This window comes from Oncorhynchus tshawytscha, linkage group LG14 (assembly GCF_018296145.1).
Source record: "Oncorhynchus tshawytscha isolate Ot180627B linkage group LG14, Otsh_v2.0, whole genome shotgun sequence".
NCBI lineage: Eukaryota > Metazoa > Chordata > Actinopteri > Salmoniformes > Salmonidae > Oncorhynchus > Oncorhynchus tshawytscha.
Window position 1 is genome coordinate 32,030,071 of NC_056442.1, and position 19,783 is coordinate 32,049,853.

General features: G+C 41.1%; 1 protein-coding gene across 4 annotated transcripts in view; it reads right to left on the reverse strand.

The window, feature by feature from the left end:
• The window catches only part of LOC112267028 (BCAS3 microtubule associated cell migration factor), a 354,308-nt gene extending 337,283 nt beyond the window's left edge, over positions 1–17,025 (reverse strand). For 2 of the 4 annotated variants that reach the window (XM_042297358.1, XM_042297359.1), the window contains exons 1-6: positions 16,744–17,009; positions 14,032–14,122; positions 10,159–10,213; positions 9,834–9,909; positions 7,690–7,796; positions 638–719 (exon numbers count right to left, since the gene is read on the reverse strand). In XM_042297358.1, coding sequence (XP_042153292.1) covers positions 638–719; positions 7,690–7,796; positions 9,834–9,909; positions 10,159–10,213; positions 14,032–14,102 — 391 coding nt within the window. In that variant the 5' untranslated portion in view covers positions 14,103–14,122; positions 16,744–17,009. Of the gene's footprint in view, positions 1–637; positions 720–7,689; positions 7,797–9,833; positions 9,910–10,158; positions 10,214–14,031; positions 14,123–16,743 lie in introns of all 4 variants that reach the window. The other 2 variants (XM_042297357.1, XM_042297360.1) reach the window with 2 other exon arrangements.
• Positions 17,026–19,783: the final 2,758 nt, after the last annotated feature.

Below are 19,783 nucleotides of genomic sequence, written 5' to 3' on the forward strand. Positions count from 1 at the left end.
ATGAGTTACTTGTGCGAGAAATGCTGGTGGGGGGGGGCTCTGGCACTTCATTCTGAGCCAGCTGAGGCCAACAGTAATCATTCTTACAGGACTGGCTTTAATATTAGGATAGGAACATGAAGAGAGGGGCTCCTGACTATTGACAAACCGGGTAGTCTTTAATTAATGCATGGTATATCACTGCAAACACAAACAGCATAAATTAACTTTGTGTCAAGAGCGGTCCTTGAGCGCTGGCGAGAACAGATTTGAGTTTAAGCGATTACATTTTTTACGGAGGAGGAGAGATTCATGGCCGTGTTGAAACCCACATCAGAGGAAAAACAAGACCAGTATCCTTCAAAACGCATCAATTCAACTGCAGAGCGTTTTTCTTCCACTTTGCAGATTGGGTGGACAAATATTGACTAACGTGGATAGACAGAAGGTTCATGTGGCATGACAAGCTGAAAACAGCTGAGCTTTTCTACTGATTTCTAGAACGACAGCATCTTGGGGACTTGAGTCGCTGGGAACGACGTCGCTTACAATGTGCATCACATTCAAAGACAGTCCGATGTGAACCCGTAGAACGACATAAAAATGAAATGTTAGGGTACACCAAAAAGACGGCAGAGGTAAGCAGGTAGATACTCACTGATATGGGGCGCCGGCAGGATGTGGGCAGCTCTCACAGGTCCGTGGCGCACAGAGAAAAGCTCCTGGGCCTCCCCACCCAGCTACAACAGAGAGGGAAAAAAAGAATAGAGCAAGTTCAACAACAATATAACAAGTAAATGTAACAAGTCAAAAGCTTTGAGACTATATTACAGTGGCTGGTCAGCTTTTTCTCCCGGCCTTCTGATATACATGCATACAATGAACGCTGAGTCTAAAACCATTCATTTACTCGGATTGCTTTTAAATAAAGGAAATTTAACAAATGTATATATATTTTTTAAAGGCTTTAGTTGGTGTGCAAAAGACGACATTGTTATTTTACTGTGGTTGCGGTGTCGTTTCGTCAAAGACACTTGGACAAGCGAGCACCAGCTGAACAGAGGGAATAGAGCTCGGCAGGGGGGAAGCCCGCCTATACAATGTTAGGGGAAACACTTGATAAGAAACGGTTAACAGTTGGCCATAGTCAGCAGGGCTGGAGTTGTTCTTTCTGATGATACTAAACTCCATGCGCTCGGTGGGGTGACCACTAGTTAAGAGAGATAGTGTCTTTATTAAGAGGTCACTCCGATAATCAATACGGCCATACTTCCAATTAAGCCTCAGTGTCCTGAGGAGCCAAGTCAGCTCCAAATACCTACAGTACTGATAGAATTATCAACGCTACACAACCACAAACTTACAGCTCCGGTTTGGATGGAGGCTAAAGGGTTAAGAAGTCGGCAGCAGGGCAAAGTCAAAAGACAATGTGGGGGCCCCTGACCGGAACAAAGAGAGATTTGTTCACACTGTAAGCAAAATAATCTATTCCAACTGCGTGGAAAGGGGCTTGTCGAGGAGGGGGGGCTGGTGGTTGAAGTGCCAGCCAAACCGCACATTAATAGCCACCAAGAAAGGTCCCCAAAGCATTGCGATGCAAACAAGCTGCCTACTCTTTCTGTGACCGAGCCAACAGAACAGAACGGGCTGCAGAGTCTGATAACTAGTCAGTCAGCTCAGCTGATGGCTTTCAAAAGAGCTATGATGACTGACATCTAAAATGCTTTAAACAGAACTGAGATCAAACATAGCCCAACATATAGTAACTCAAGAATAATAGGTTAGAAGATAGATACTGTTCTGGAAATAGTGTTGACACACTGACATTTTGAACATGTCCGCCACATCTGCTGTGTAGGCCGATATCCCGTCGTTCTGGGACGCTACAGTATCTATAGCTGGAGGACACCAATATATTTGAGGTTATTGTAGGTTGCTTCCCATCTTTACTTATGTGTCAGATGCAAGGAGAACTGTTAATGGAAATAAATCTGGTAGCTGTGTCCCTGCTCTATGCCACGGAGATGCAAGGTTATCCCCTGCATTAGGCCCCAGAGAGAGGCTTGTATAGTCAGGTCAGAACACTTGCGTGGTCTGAAGTGGCTCTGACGTGTGTAATGGTGCATTGTTTTAAGCACTAAAGCCCATTTTTTTTCTTTTTTTTTTTGCAATAAATTTGCGAAATGTGCATTATCACAATACTGCTGCCCTAATCCGCGTGTCTTAAGTAGATAAGCACATCCGAGGATGAACGCTCTTTTCGCAATTAGTAGCCTCTTTTCGAAGTGGTGAATCGGGCCATTGTTTTTATTAAAAGTGCAGCTCGGCCCAGTGACAATCGACAGATTAGACTAGAGCACAGATAGAGGGAATAACTGGGACTACGGTGGGATTCCTATGGCAAATGGAGAATAATGAAATTTGCCGGATTGTGTGTTGTGGAGGGGGTTTGGATAATAATACGGCGGGCATTGAGCATTACCCCACAGCTCATCCTTGCCTTACACGGCTCTGTGTGACAGACAGCCAGGCATCAACATATATCTCTGTTCTCCGCCATTACATTGGCCGCCTGCCTACACAGCAATATGCCAAATTGCTTCTTCGTGTTTAAAAAAAAAATGTTTTTCATTTTATTAATATCATTTGTTGGTCTGGGTGGAATGTTTTCAAATGGAAACTAGTGTGTTGTATTACAGATTAGAACAGTGTAACCCTCAGTTGTGACTCACAATATCTGGGCCATATTCACAAGTGAACATAGACAGGACACAATGCATGACATATTGGTGGAGATGAATATGATCAGTGAATAATGATGAATATTTTCAAACAAAAGTAAGGTGGTTTTGGGATCCTAAAATAACTGCAATTGATTTAAATGTTAGTTTCCATCATGAGGTACACACAACAAGCAAAATGGGACACACACAAAGAGCAACGTCTGGTACTAAGGACACAAGCAGGGGCCGTTTTCACTGCTGAGCTACAAAGCAGACTGCAGACCAGCAGTGATAACTTTACACCCTTTTGGAAACCGATGAAGCTCATAGCCAGGTAGCCGGTGGAGACAGGGGAAAATATCAGTGTATCTGGGACTGTACTCAGGCTAGTTTTAATAATAACAGCACCCACACAGACACCTCTCTTCAAAGCTGGTCATTTCCCCCAACACCTACTCAGTCCAACAACTTGCCCACGCTAGTCTTGGACTTATCTGCCTGGGGCCTGGCAAGCGACACCTTTTCAGTCAAAGATCCCTGGCTATCTAACAGGACAGTAATACACAAACAAACTCCCTCTGTCAGCCCGTGTGTGTGTGTGTGTGTGTGTGTGTGTGTGTGTGTGTGTGTGTCAGCCCGTGTGTGTATGTGTGTCTATGCAGTCAGTGCCATTACAGAGGGTGTTGGTTTAGCGACTGTCACAAACATTTCACAGCCACTCACGGTTAGAGACCGAGGAGCTTTCATCACTTAATATGAACCCAGTGAAAAAACTTGTCCCGGAAACATGCCAAAACCACAGAAAAAGAGGGGAAGATGAAGAGGAAAAACACCTTAACAGTGAATCGACCAGTTGGGGTCAATTCCAATCCTTGATCAACTGGTTTTGAAAAGGAACTATACCCAACTCAAGATGGTAATAGACTATAAACTCAACAAAAGAAACGTCCCTTTTTCAGGACCCTGTCTGTCAAAGAGAATTCGTAAAAATCCAAATAACTTCACAGATCTTCATTGTAAAGGTTTTAAACACTGTTTCCCATGCTTGTTCAATGAAAAACAAACAATTAACGAACATGCACCTGTGGAACGGTCGTTAAGACACTAACAGCTTACAGACAATAGACAATTAAGGTCACAGTTATGAAAACTTAGGACACAAAAGAGGCCTTTCTACTGACTCTGAAAAATACCAAAAGAATGATGCCCAGGGTCCCTGCTCATCTGCGTGAATGTGCCTTAGGCATGCTGCAAGGAGGCATGAGGACTGCAGATGTGGCCAGGGCAATAAATTGCAATGTCCGTACTGTGAGATGCCTAAGACAGCGCTACAGGGAGACAGGACGGACAGCTGATCGTCCTCGCAGTGGCAGACCACGTGTAACAACACCTGCCCAGGATCGGTACATCCAAACATCACACCTGCGGGACAGGTACAGGATGGCAACAACAACTGCCCGAGTTACACAAGGAACTGAGAGAGGCTGGACTGAGGGCTTGTAGGCCTGTTGTAAGGCAGGTCCTCACCAGAAATCATAGGCAACGTTGCACAAACCCACAGTCGCTGGACCAGACAGGACTGGCAAAAAGTGCTCTTCACGGTTTTGTCTCACCAGGGGTTCATACAAACACAAATATTTACACATGTTAAGTTTAATGAAAATAAACGCAGATGAGAGTGAGAGGACCTTTCTTTTTGGGATGAGTTTATGTAGTGCAGCAGCACATCTGCAGCTGGCTGGCTATGGCCCATCTCTCATTTATTCTGGATGGTACCATGCAGGCAGGCTAGCGTAGCATATCGGTAGCAAGCTGGCTATGGCCCATCTCTCCTCATTTATTCTGGATGGTACCATGTAGGCAGGCTAGCGTAGCACATCGGTAGCAAGCTGGCTATGGCCCATCTCTCCTCATTTATTCAGGATGGTACCATGTAGGCAGGCTAGCATAGCACATCGGTAGCTAGCTGCCTATAGTCTCTCTCCTCAATTCTCGGAAGAGGTGCGTTACAACAGACACGTTGTTCATTGTGTGTATGTCAGAGCCTCCTGTGTTAGTGTGCGGAGGGAAAGAGTGTGTCATTTCCCTCGTGGCCTGTGGATGTTTAGAAAGGACCGATTAAGGAATTAGTCTGTTCAGAGCTCATAGGATGTACAGTTGAAGTCGGAAGTTTACATACACTTAGGTTGGAGTCTTTAAAACTCGTTTTTCAACCACTCCACAAATTTCTTGTTAACAAACTATAGTTTTGGCAAGTCGGTTAGGACATCTACTTTGTGCATGACACAAGTAATTTTCCCAACAATTGTTTACAGACATATTATTTCACTTATAATTCACTGTATCACAATTCCAGTGGGTCAGAAGTTTACATACACTAAGTTGACTGTGCCTTTAAACAGCTTGGAGAATTCCAGAAAATGATGTCATGGCTTCAGATAGGCTAATTTACATCATTTGAGTCAATTGGAGGTGTACACGTGGATGTATTTCAAGTCATACCTTCAATTTCAGTGCCTCTTTGCTTGACATCGTGGGAAAAATCAAAAGAAATCAGCCAAGACCTCAAATGAACCAAACATGAACCAGGATGAACCAAACACCTGAAGGTACCACGTTCATCTGTACAAACAATAGTACGCATGTATACACACCATGGGAAGAAGCAGCCGTCATACCGCTCAGGTAGGAGACGCGTTCTGTCTCCTAGAGATGAACGTACTTTGGTGCAAAAAGTGCAAATCAATCCCAGAACAGCAAAGGACCTTGTAAAGATGCTGGAGGAAACAGGTACAAATGTATCTATATCCACAGTAAAACGAGTCCTATATCGACATAACCTGAAAGGCCGCTCAGTAAGGAAGAAGCCACTGCTCCAAAACCGCCATAAAAAAGCAATACTACAGTTTGCAACTGCACATGGGGACAAAGATCATACTTTTTAGATAAATGTCCTCTGGTCTGATGAAACAAAACTGGAACTGTTTGGCCATAATGGCCATCATTATGTTTGGAGGAAAAAGGGGGGGCTTGCAAGCCGAAGAACACCATCCCAACCGTGAATCACGGGGGTGGCAGCATCATGTTGTGGGGATGCTTTGCTGCAGGAGGGACTGGTGCACTTCACAAAATAGATGGTATCATGAGGAAGAAAAATTATGTGGATATATTTGAAGCAACATCTCAAGACATCAGTCAGGAAGTTAAACCTTGGTGGGTCTTCCAAATGAACAATGACCCCAAGCATACTTCCAAAGTTGTGGCAAAATGGCTTAAGGACAACCAAGTCAAGGCTACCTAAAATATTTGACCCAAGTTAAACAATTTAAAGGCAATGCTACCAAATACTAATTGAGTGTATGTAAACTTCTGACCCACTGGGAATGTGATTAAAGAAATAAAAGCTGAAATAAATCACTCTCCACTATTATTCTGATATTTCACATTCTTAAAATAAAGTGGTGATCCTAACTGACCTAAGACAGGGAATTCGTACTACTATTAAATGTCAGGAATTGTGAAAAACTGAGTTTAAATGTATTTGGCTAAGGTGTATGTAAACTTCTGACTTAAACTGTATGCTAAGTTTGCATGTTTCTGTGACAGCTTGCACCTGAAACCTGATAGTCCTAAATGGAGGCCGTTGCAGAGTTGCGGGTTATTTGTTAAGTTTTGAGCTGACAAATTCCTCTAATGATTTTCCAAGAGAATTTCTCAATATTCCTGGAAACAAATTTACTGTGGTTGAAAAAATGGTTGTTTCAAAACAGATCTTTCCAATAGCCAATACATTTCCTCCTTGTTGGGCTTTGATATTAACTCTAAAGAATACAAATCTGGGTGAAAAGAAATTGCAGGAAAAAGTTTAATGCCATTACCACTACTACGTTTCTCAGTAAGTGGTTTCTTACTTTACTTCAATCCATATTCATCCTCATAAATATTTGACCCTGGGATGAGACAGGTCACATCAAAACAAACCACCTTCTAAGAATATCAAATGTCCTCCATCTTGTTGGCTAAGTCTACCTCCTCAGTGACAGGCGAGGAGGAGAGGAGGAAATGAATGTCCAGTCTCTCACCTCCATGATTTTCCTCACCTTGTGGAGGCCTGTGCATGTCTCTACTGCGGAAGTCTGCTCCATGTGGGTGCAAAATAGTGATGTGGGGGGGTGATAGTTACATATTGGGATATAATTTTTTACAATATATCATTTTGACAATATCGCAATATAACTTTTGTGCTAGTTGGTGCAGGTACCGTTGGCTGTACCTGCACCAAAACTCAAGTATTTAATTTCATAGCCTGTTCTCCATCTTCTTTTTAAAATAGGGAGCTACTTTTTCAACACTTTTATTTCCATGACGATCAAAACTTGTTTTCTCATGGCTCTCTCTTGTCCCTTTGCAGCAGACATATGGTGAGCAATACGTTTGGAACATCGAATTGCAATAAAAATCACAATACATATCGTAGCGGCACCTAAGTATCGTGATAATTCTGTATCTTGAGGTCCCTGGCAATTCCCAGCCCTAGTGCACAAAAGGCTCTATGTGTCCTGTAATTGTGTCCTGTAATTGTGGGGTCTGGAGAGAGTAGTGTCCTGTGGGAAGCACCCACCCTGCTCATCAAATGTAAACAGCTCTACACTTTAAATATTTCATTTGAACACCCACAACACAAAGACCCGCATCTCATATTTCAACACCCACAACACAGATCCTAGAGAGACCATTTGTGCAGAAGTTGTCAGGACTTGGAATTGCCTGGAGCGTTTTAAGAAGAGAATAGCTGTAACACCCTGGTATATCCTGACATCTAGTGGGGAACAAGGAGTACTGGAAGTCAGATACGATAACGTCTCTGTGGTCTGTTGTCGTTGTATGAACATCTTTCTATTGACTTCAACACCAACACCAGTTGGTTGTGTTACTGGTGGTCTTTATGTTACAGGTGGTCTTTATGTTATAGGTGGTCTTTACTCACGGATATGCTCCAGATTTGCATCCCGTCGGCGTAACCAATCATGAGGCAGAGAGGAGGGTCACTGCTGCCACTGTGCATCTCCAGGAACTCTGGGGAGCGGGACGTATCTGATGGACACAGCAAAACATATAGGGATGTTATACATTTATATACAGGGAAAAAACAAGAGTTGGCGCACACCCAGAAAAATGTGTTTGTGTGGAGGTGCTGACCTATGGCGAATAAACTATTAAAACTACCAAAATAAGATATTTTTATTATCACCTGTTCATGTGGGAAAGTCTACGTAGGAAAAACGAAAAGACAATTAAAATATTGCATAGCTGAACACCGCAGCTCAATCAGGTGTAAGAACATTGACTACCCAGTAGCAGCTCACTTTGTTGAAGCTAACCATTCCATCTCCTCCCTCAAATACACAGGCACTGAGCATGTTACTCTACCAAGGAGAGGAGTTAACGTCGAGATCCGACTACTACAAAGGGAGGCTTACTGGATATCCTATCCAAAAACATTGACCCCTAGTGGTCTCAATACTGAGTTTGATCTCGGGCACTTCTTATGAACAAGTCTTATAATTGTATATATTTTTTCTACAGCTTATTAGCGTACACCTAATATGTTCCCCCTGTTGATGCAAATACTATGTAGAATATTCAATTATGTTTCTATATGATTACAATAGCCTAATATATTTTATGTCATACAAACAATAGTTTGACAGTTTCACTAATTAACTTAATCATTATGACACACCCCTCACTAGCACTAATTGCACTATTTGTCTACATAACCTGGTACAAGTATTTATGACATTACCCTGAAGAAGGCACATGATGCCGAAACGTTGGTAAAAACCCAATAAATTACTGGGAGTTTATATACGGACTGTGCGACTCTATTTTGATAGTTTATACATTTCTATTCAGTCAAATCTGTAGACTGATTAAAACTTATTTTGATTTGAATTGACTAATCCAAACCAGGGCATTTCTGTAGCAGGCTGCATCCCAGAGACCCAGACATCATAACTGTTGTATGTGCCTGTTTTGTGTATGCATCTGTGTCGGTGTCTCTCCCCACAAACATACATTGAGATTACAAAACAGTAGGAACACCTTCCTAACATTGAGTTGCACAACCCCCCCCCAGCACCTACAACCATAACCCTTGCAAAAGGCAGACATCTTTCGTCTTGCCCATTCGCCCTCTGAATGGTACACACACAATCCATGTCTCAAGTCTCAAAAATCCTTCTTTTAACCCATCTCCTCCCCTTCATATAAACTGACTGAAGTGGATTTAACAAGTGACATCAATAAGGGAGCATAGCTGTCACCTGGATTCACCTGGTCAGTCTGTAATGAAAAGAGCAGGTGTTCTTAATGTTTTGTATATTCTGTGTATAATCAGTTTATAAAATACATTTTACTGCTATGTTTGTTGCTGCTATCTAAAATGATGAATCCTGGTCCCAAGAAACATGAAAATTTGTCTTTGTCAAGTTCAAAAATATTTTTGAATGAACTGTTTCACATTGTAGAACTATGTTTGGGGTTTAAGTGTTCCAGTGCATTCATTTAAATAATATTCAACCCTAGCTACTTTGAATGTGTGTCAACTATATGGAACCATTTGCTTTACATTGACCATGCAAAGCAGGAACAGTGAAGTTCTAATTTGAGTCCTCTTCAAAGTGGTAGAATGTTTTATAAACACAGCCAATGATGCTGTGTCTAATCAACACATCTGCTGTCAGATTGAGGGAGAGATCTGGTGTGCACGCACACAAACACACGTGCTGCTGAGATACATCAGGCCTGTCACTCAAAGTCCTTACAAGAAATGAACCATCAAATGGTTGACAAACAACGCCTGCCAAAGGAACTATTCATGTGTCACATTTAAACTATTTTCTTCCCAGGCATTGTAAGAAGAGGCCACTTATCAGCATATTTCAGTCCGCTCAAAATATTCTAGAACCTGTTATTTATATATATATATGGTTTAACCTAATCTGTAGATTTAAAATACCAGATAATAATGAGGCAAGATATCACTTGTTATCAAAATGTGTGTGTCCACCTCAAGAGTGAACAAAAGACAGTCGAGGGGGAAAGCTTTGAAACTGTTCTTAGACTTACCATTGAGGTCAGCTTTCTCAAATCTGACCCAAACTATTTTCTCTTTTTCATCAGTTGGGGGTGCACCTGTGTATGCCTTGAATAGACAAAATTAAATCAGATGAAATTATTACTGAGTCTGTTCATGTCATAGAATTAAATCTAGTAACTTCAATAGGATCTCTGTGGATAATGTGTGATTTAGTTAATAATATAGTTATTACGCCCTATAAAAATACCATTGACAGCCTGAGTAAACTAGTCAATCTGGTTAATGGTAACATGTAAATGTAATATACATTGATGTTACTGGAGAAAAGACGACAATCAATTAAAACAGTCTTACCTGAGGGACCACATCTTGGAGGAAGGTCACAACACTCTCCATATACGACTGCTCACTGTAATAACATAAGAGTATTACCTTGCTGAATGTGTACAGTACCAGTCAAAAGACTGGACACACTGACTGCACTTGAAGAAATGCTCAAAGTTCTTGAAATGTTCCACATGGACTGACCTTCATGTCTTAAAGTCATGATGGACTGTCATTTCTCTTTGCTTATTTGAGCTCCTCTTGCCATAATTTAGACTTGGTCTTTCACCAAATAAAGATAGCTTCTGTATTAGAGGTTGACCGATTATGATTTTTCAAAGCTGATACCAATTGATCGGCCGATTTTTTTGTTTTTGTAAGAATGACAATTACTAACAATACTGAATGAACACTTATTTTAACTTAATATAATATATCAATAGCCTCAAGTAAATAATGAAACATGTTCAATTTGGTTTAAATAATGCAAAAACAAAGTGTTGGAGAAGAAAGTAAAAGTGCAATATGTGCTATGTAAGAAAGCTAATGTTTCAGTTCCTTGCTCAGAACCTGAGAACATATGAAAGCTGATGGTTCCTTTTAACATGAGTCTTCAATATTCCCAGGTAAGAAGTTTTAGGTTGTAGTTATTATAGGAATTATAGGACTATTTCCCTCTATACCATTTGTATTTCAATAACCTTTGACTATTGGATGTTCTTATAGGCACTTTAGTATTGCCAGTGTAACAGTATAGCTTCCGTCCCTCTCCTCGCTCCATGTGGACCTCCAACCTCAGGAGGCTGAAGAAATTCGGCTGTCACCAAAAGCACTCACAAACTTCTACAGATGCACAATCGAGAGCATCCTGTCGGGCTGTATCACCGCCTGGTACGGCAACTGCTCCACCCACAACCGCAAGGCTCTCCAGAGGGTAGTGAGGTCTGCATAACGCATCACCGGGGGCAAACTACCTGCCCTCCAGGACACCTACACCACCCGATGTCACAGGAAGGCCATAAAGATCATCAAGGACAACAACCACCCGAGCCACTGCCTGTTCACCCCGCTATCATCCAGAAGGTGAGGTCAGTACAAGTGCATCAAAGCTGGGACCGAGAGACTGAAAAACAGCTTCTATCTCAAGGCCATCAGACTGTTAAACAGCCACCACTAACATTGAGTGGCTGCTGCCAACACACTGACTCAACTTCAGCCACTTTAATAATGGGAATTAATGGAAATTGATGTAAAATATATCACTAGCCACTTTAAACAATGCTACTTAATATAATGTTTACATTCCCTACATTACACATCTCATATGTATATGTATATACTGTACTCTATATCATCTTTATGTAATACATGTAACACTATCCACTTTAAACTATGCCACTTTGTTTACATACCCTACATTACTCATCTCATATGTATATACTGTACTCGATACCATCTACTGCACCTTGCCTATGCCGTTCTGTACCATCACTCATTCATATATCTTTATGTACCATAATTGCTGGACTATTAAGCGCACCTGAATATAAACCGCACCCACTGAATTATTTTTAAAAGTTGTATTTTGTACATAAATAAGCCGCACATGTCTATAAGCCGCAGGTGCCTACCGGTACATTGAAACAAATTAACTTTACACAGCCTTTAAACGAAACACGGCTTGTAACAAAAATAAATAGGCTTTAACGAAACACGGCTTGTAACAAAAATTAAACAGTAGCCTACCAAGAAAGTCATTGGTCACTATCTTCCTCCTCCTGTGCACTGAAACCACTGAAGTCATCTCCTTCGGTGTCGGAGTTGAATAGCCTCAGAATTGCTTCATCCGATGTTGGATCGCTGCCCTCTTCAACACGCAGCAGTCCAGCCTTTCGAAACCCGTTGATGATAGTGGATTTTTTGACAATGCTCCACGCTGTCAGCAGCTCTATTTCCTTTTCCAAAAGCCAGATCGATCGCCTTCAACTTGAAAGCTGCATCATATGCATTTCTCCGTGTCTTTGCCATGATGAGGGTGACAAAATGACTACCATAATCAGAATGATGGGAAGTTTGAGCGCGCTCGATTTACGTCACATTATGTGACGGTGCTCAGTTTTTTGGCGGCATGAATCTTGTGAAAGCGGGAAAAATCCATAAATTAGCTGCGTCATTGTATAAACCGCGAGGTTCAACACGTGGGAAAAAAGTAGCGGCTTATAGTCGGGAAATTACGGTACATATTCTTTATCCCTTTACACTTGTGTGTATAAGGTAGTAGTTTTGGAATTGTTAGGTTAGATTACTTGTTGGTTATTACTGCATTGTCGGAACTAAAAGCACAAGCATTTCGCTACACTTGCATTAACATCTGCTAACCATGTGTATGTGACAAATAAATTTGATTTGATTTGATTCCCTGGGCTCGAACCAGCAACACAACAACAACAGCCACCATCGAAGCAGCGTTACCCATGCATAGCAAGGGGAACAACTACTAGAAGGCTCAGAGCGAGTGACGTTTGAAACGCTATTAGCGCGCGCTAACTAGCTAGCTAGCCATTTCACTTCGGTTACACCAGCCTCATCTCGGGAGTTGCTAGGCTTGAAGTCATAACCAGCGCAATGCTTGAGGCACAACGAAGAGCTGCTGTCAAAATGCACGAAAGTGCTGTTTGAATGAATGTTTTCGCGCCTGCTTCTGCCTACCACCGCTCAATCAGATACTTAGATACTTGTATGCTCAGTCAGATTATATGCAATGCAGGACACGCGAGATAATATCTAGTAATATCATCAACCATGTGTAGTTAACTAGTGATTATGATTGATTGTTTTTTATAAGATAAGTTTAATGCTAGCTAGCAACTTACCTAGGCTTAATGCATTCGCGTAACAGGCAGTCTCCTTGTGGAGTGCAACGAGAGAGGCAGGTCATTATTGCGTTGGACTAGTTAACTGTAAGGTTGCAAGATTGGATCCCCCAAGCTGACAAGGTGAAAATCTGTCGTTCTGCCCCTGAACGAGGCAGTCAACCCACCGTTCCTAGGCCGTCATTGAAAATAAGAATGTGTTAACTGACTTGCATAGTTAAATAAAGGTATAAAAAAAATATAAAACTCGGCAAATCGGCGCCCAAAAATGCCAATTTCCGATTGTTATGAAAACTTGAAATTCGGCCATTCCGATTTAATTGGTCGACCTCTATTCTGTATACCACCCCTACCTTGTCACAACACAACTGATATGCTCGAACACATTAAGAAATTCCACAAATTAACTTTTAACAAGGCACACCTGTTAAATGAAATGCATTCCATGTGACTACCTCATGAAGCTGGTTGAGAGAATGCCAAGAGTGTGCAAAGCTGTCATCAAGGCAAAGGGTGGCTACTTTGAAGAAACTTAAATACATTTACATTTGTTACCACATGCTTCCATGTGTTATTTCATAGTTTTGATGTCTTCACTATTATTTTGCAATGTAGAATATAATATAAATAAAGAAAACCCCATGAATGAGTAGGTGTGTTCAAAATTTTGACTGGTACTGTATACATACCTATAAGTACAATGTTTAAAATTATTGAAGGTAGTGTATGCATAGATATAAGTATTATCTTGGCACTTTATTCAGTCAAATTGGTTGCAGATAACACTCTGTAACGCCATCTCTACCTCAGAAAAGTGGTAAGGAAATATATTGAACCAGACCATATCAATCCATAGCACTGAAGCATGTCTGAAACCGATGGTTAATAACAACCATCATGTGATGTTAGGTAATATGTCTTTGCAAGGGGAAACTTGTATTAATTAGTTGGCTGCCCAGACCCATCCGGTGGAATAGCTGAAAACCTATTATTGTGTGTGTGTGTTTATTGTGTGTGTGCGTGTCCTTACGTGGCAGCTTGTGCTCGTACCACAACCCCTCCAGCACAGCGGCTTGGTCTGCGCGGGGAGTCTGATGCCATTTTGGCTCCAAGTCTTTATCCTACAGAGGAAAGAACAAGACCATTAAACCCTGCTATTAGCTGATTGTAATTTATGTCTCTATTTCCATAAAGGCCGAGACCAGTAGATTTCCGTATAGGGCATAGAATGGACACTAAAGGTCTAAAACAGATTCCTACCACTTTTGGTTGTACTAATAGAACATTTTGTACTACAAAATGTAGGCCTGTCGGTACCCCTGACAGGCAACACAGTAAACCACGCCCCCGCCCAAACAAACCTGCCTGATATAACCAAGATTAGGGACAAATCACACTCCTTTGAGTTCTAAACAAATTACATTCAATAACTAGGATGTAGGTCTGTTTTTATTTTCAATATGTTTCCTGTATCACATACCAATATGGGCTTGATTACCTTTGCTACATAAAAGTATCTGAAGGTTGTCATTAAAGCAACAGAGTGAGAATGTTGTTGATTGAGTACAGCCCAGTGTTCAACACCATAGTGCCCTCCAAGAACATCACTAAGGTAAGGACACTGAGACTGAACACCTCCTTCTGCAACTGAATCCTGGACGGGCCGCCCCAGGTGGTGAACGTAAACAACACATCTGCCACGCTGACCCTCAACACTGGGGCCCCTCAGGGGTGCCTGCTTAGTCCCCTCCTGTACTCTCCCTGTTCACCCATGGCCGGGTGGCCAAGCACGACTCAAAAACCATCAAGTATGCAGACGACACGATGGTGGTAGGCCTGATCACCAATGACAATGAGACAGCATATAAGGAGGAAGTCAGAGACCTGGAAGTGTGGTGCCAAGACAACAACCTCTCTCAACAGAAGCATGAAAAAGGAGCTGATCGTGGACTACATTCACATCAACAAGGCTATAGTGGAGCGGGTCGAGAGCTTCAAATTCCGCTGTGTCCACATCACTGATGATCTATCATGGTCCACACAACAACACAGTCATGAAGAGGTCTCAACAACACCTCTTCCCCCTCCTGTGGATGAAAAGATAAGGCATCACCCCACAGATCTTCAAAAATGTATACAGCTGCACCATTGAGAGAATCTTGACTGGCTGCATCACTGCTCAGTACGGCAACTGCTTGGCATCTGACCAGAAGATGCTACAGAGGGTAGTGCGTACGGCACGTACCACGCGGTGTCAGAACAAGGCCCTAAAAATTGTCCAGCTACCCAAGTCATAGACTGTTCTCTCTGCTACTGCACAGTAAGCGGTACCAATGCACCAAATCTGGAACTTTGTTATGCGACTACAATGATCTCCCTTTTGTCTAATTTGAAACTTGTGTAGTGTTGTTAGCCAGCTGTCAGTCTGTGAAAGCACTTGTTAACCAGTAGGAGAGTGGGGTAAGTTCAATTTTTTACATTCAGCATCACTCCGTCAAGGGAAATATAGAATTGTTTCTAACAAAGATATCTAGGCTACATATATTTCAGGATGTTGTGTATCCCTGGAAATAATCCGAAATCAAGTAAACATTACAGTTTTGCCCAAAAAGTGGTCTCCTGGCACAACTTATCTTGGGTATGGGATAAGTTGAGCTGCACGACAGTATACATTATGCCGCCTAAATATGTCTGTACTGAATTAAAGATTACCATAACCATTTTAAAACCATGTCCATCTTTATTTCCCAAACACAATTCAACACACCCACTTGTTGTCTTAATTTGAACCCTGTTGTTACCTCATATCCCAGTGATAATGCCTTGCGTCATGCCTGGGAAGAAACAATTCAATTTGTTCAACTTGCCACTGGCAAGACTTACCCCATGCGTGCGTGCGTGCGTGCGTGCATATATATATATATATATATATATATATATATATATATGCACACACAGCTACAAGGAAAGGATGCACTTTCATGCTAGGTTTAAAACTTCATATTGAAGCTTATAGGGGACCCCAATTGATGTATAGAAATGATCTACTTTGGTTTTGATACAAGTATTATGAAACCTCTAACAATAAATTAATTTAACTTGGTGAAAATCTTTGTTTTTTACTTGCTGAACACCATTCCATGTGTTTTTTTCCTTCATGAAATGATGACCTCGAAGCTAAATATTTGGTCAAATTACACATTTTGTGTATGTTTTCCTAGAAGAGTGGCTCAACGTACCTCTTTAGCTCAATTTACGCCACTCTCCCCTAGTAACGTTAGCTAACTTAGAGCCCTCTTGCGGTTTGGTTTTATGTTTGTAGCTAATAAGTATCCCGACAAATGGTTATCGGAACTTGGGTTAAACTAATAATGAAGAGGTAACGTTACACGAACCACTGTTAGCCTTGCTATTTGCAATCTAACGTTATCTAGTTAAAGTTGGTTCCTCCAGCTAGATGGCCAGCCTCAAATCACCAACTGAAGACGACTTAGTTAGCTAACAAGCAAGCTAAATACCTGCTGATATGAATAGTTCGAGGGGGAAAATGCCAACATTGTTTGATAAATGTAGCTATAGTTGCTTGCTAGCTGTGTCAAGAACAAGAGTCAGAGTCCTGTGTCTGAGACAGCAGGTAGCTAACCACCACCAGACAACATAAATTGTCAAACACCAGAAGCTACATCTATTTATTAAATATCATTCGCTTAACCAATTAATTTATATGGTATTCAATACGTACCTAGTCTAGTGTGTTGTTTTCTAGCTAACGTTAGCTTCTTTAGTTCAACCGAGCTCCTTAGCAAATGCCACAAAACAGTGGGAAAACCGTAGAGGTGTTGAAACCAATGGCAGCATTCCTGTGCATTCATCAAGCCAATCAGGGTACGACAGAGGCGGTGTTGTAGGTCCTCGACCAATCAGAGTGAACAATAATACCGTATCTTGTGGTCTGTAAGCGTGGTAGCAATATTGGGGATAGTTTAGTGAGATCTGACCTTAGCCCACTCAAACACTCTTGACACCCATTCCAAATGGGACATACAAATATGCCCATGCGCACAGTGCAACAGCACTACAAAAACATATGGGTCGAAAAGTCCCTGTGAGGGGTATCAGCTCATGCAAGACAAAGAGAGTAATCTATCTCATCACCTGTTCACGTGGGAAAGTCTACGTAGGAAAAACGAAAAGACAATTAAAATATCGCATAGCTGAACACCGCAGCTCAATCAGGTGTAAGAACATTGACTACCCAGTAGCAGCTCACTTTGTTGAAGCTAACCATTCCATCTCCTCCCTCAAATACACAGGCACTGAGCATGTTACTCTACCAAGGAGAGGAGGTAACGTCGAGATCCGACTACTATAGAGGGAGGCATATTGGACATCCTCTCTAAAACCATTGACCCCTAGTGCTCTGAATATTAACTTTGATCTCAGGCTCTTATGACTTTTTTTCTTCTCGGGTTATTTTTTATGAACAAGTCTGATAAATTAACATATTCTTAAAGATATTGGAAACAATTACATATGTGAAATTAATTTAATAATGTATGTTGATGCTAATATTATGTACAATATCTAATTATGTTTCCATATTATAATAGACTAATACAGTTTAAGTCAGAAGTTCACATACACCTTAGCCAAAACATTTAAACTCAAGTTTTTCACAATTCCTGACATTTAATCCCAGTAAAAAAAATCCCTATTTTAGGTCAAGTCAGAATCAACACTTTATTTTAAGAATGAATTGTCAGAATAACAGTAGAGAGAGATTCATTTCAGCTTTTATTTCTTTCATCATATTCCCAGTGGGTCAGAAGTTTACATACACTCAATCATCATATTCCCAGTGGGTCAGAAGTTTACATACACTCAATCATCATATTCCCAGTGGGTCAGAAGTTTACATACACTCAATCATCATATTCCCAGTGGGTCAGAAGTTTACATACACTCAATCATCATATTCCCAGTGGGTCAGAAGTTTACATACACTCAATCATCATATTCCCAGTGGGTCAGAAGTTTACATACACTCAATCATCATATTCCCAGTGGGTCAGAAGTTTACATACACTCAATTAGTATTTAGTAGCATTGCCATTAAAAATGGTTTAACTTAGTTCAAAAGTTTCAGGTAGCCTTCCACAAGCTTCCCACAATAAGTTGGGTGAATTTTGGCCCATTCCCCCTGACAAAGTTGGTGTAACTGAGTCAGGTTTGTAGGCCTCCTTGCTCAAACACACTTTTTCAGTTCTGCCCACAAATGTTCTATAGGGTTAAGGTCAGGGCTTTGTGATGGCCACTCCAATACCTTGACTTTGTTGACCTTAAGCCATTTTGTCACTACTTTTGAAGCATGCTCGGGGTCATTGTGCATTTGGAAAACCCATTTGCAACCAACCTTTAACCTCCTGACTGATTTCTTGAGATGTTGCTTCAATATATCCACATAATTTTCCTCCCTTATGTGGCCATCTATTTTGTGAAGTGCACCAGTCCCTCCTGCAGCAAAGCACACTGCCACCCTCGTGCTACACGGTTGGGATGGTGTTCTTCAGCTTGCAAGCATCCCCCTTTTCCTCCAAACATAACGATGGTCATTATGGCCAAACAGTTCTATTTTTGTTTCATCAGACATTTCTCCAAAAAGTAAACATTTTGTCTCCATGTGCAGTTGCAAACTGTAGTATTGCTTTTTTTATTACGGTTTTGGAGCTGTGGCTTCTTCCTTACTGAGCGGCCTTTCAGGTTATGTCGATATTGGACTCATTTTACTGTGGATATAGATACTTTTGTACCGGTTTCCTCCAGAATCTTCAGAAGGTCCTTTGCTGTTGTTCTGGGATTGATTTGCACTTTTTGCACCAAAGTGCGTTCATCTTTAGGAGACAGAACACGTCTCCTTCCTGAGCGGTATGACGGCTGTGTGGTCCCATGGTGTTTATACTTGCATACTATTGTTTGTACAGATGAACGTGGTACCTACAGGCATTTGGAAATTGCTCCCAAGGATGAACCAGACATGTGGAGAAAAATTTTTTTCTGAGGTCTTGGCTGATTTCTGTTGATTTTCCCATGATGTCAAGCCAAGAGGCATTGAGTTTGAAGATAGGACTTGAAATACATCCACAGGTACACCTCCAATTGACACAAATGTTGTCAATTAGCCTATCAGAAGCTTCTAAAGCCATGACATCATTTTCTGGAATTCTCCAAGCTGTTTAAAGGCACAGTCAACTTAGTGTATGTAAACTTCTGACCCACTGGAATTGTGATACAGTGAATTATAAGTGAAATAATATGTCTGTAAACAATTTTTAGAGAAATTACTTGTGTCATGCACAAAGTAGATGCCCTTACCGACTTGCCAAAACTATAGTTTGTTAACAAGAAATTTGTGGAGTGGTTGAAAAACAAGTTTGAATGACTCCGACATAAGTGTATCTAAACTTCTGACTGTAACTGTATATTCCATGTGCTGTAAACTATAGTCTTTTAACAGTTTCACTCAATTCATTCTAATCAACCTAATAATTATGGCACACCCCTCACTATTGTCATTGGTTGATCTAATTGCACTGTTTGTCTATATAACCTGTTTCAAGCATTCATGACATTACCCTGAAGGCAGTGATGCCAAAACATGTGTGTTTTACCCAATAAATTACTGGAAGTTTATGTATATATAGAGAGAGACAGCGTGCGACTCTTTATTTATTTATATAGCTTACTGTAATGTTCCATGGTATAGCCTACAATTAGTATACATG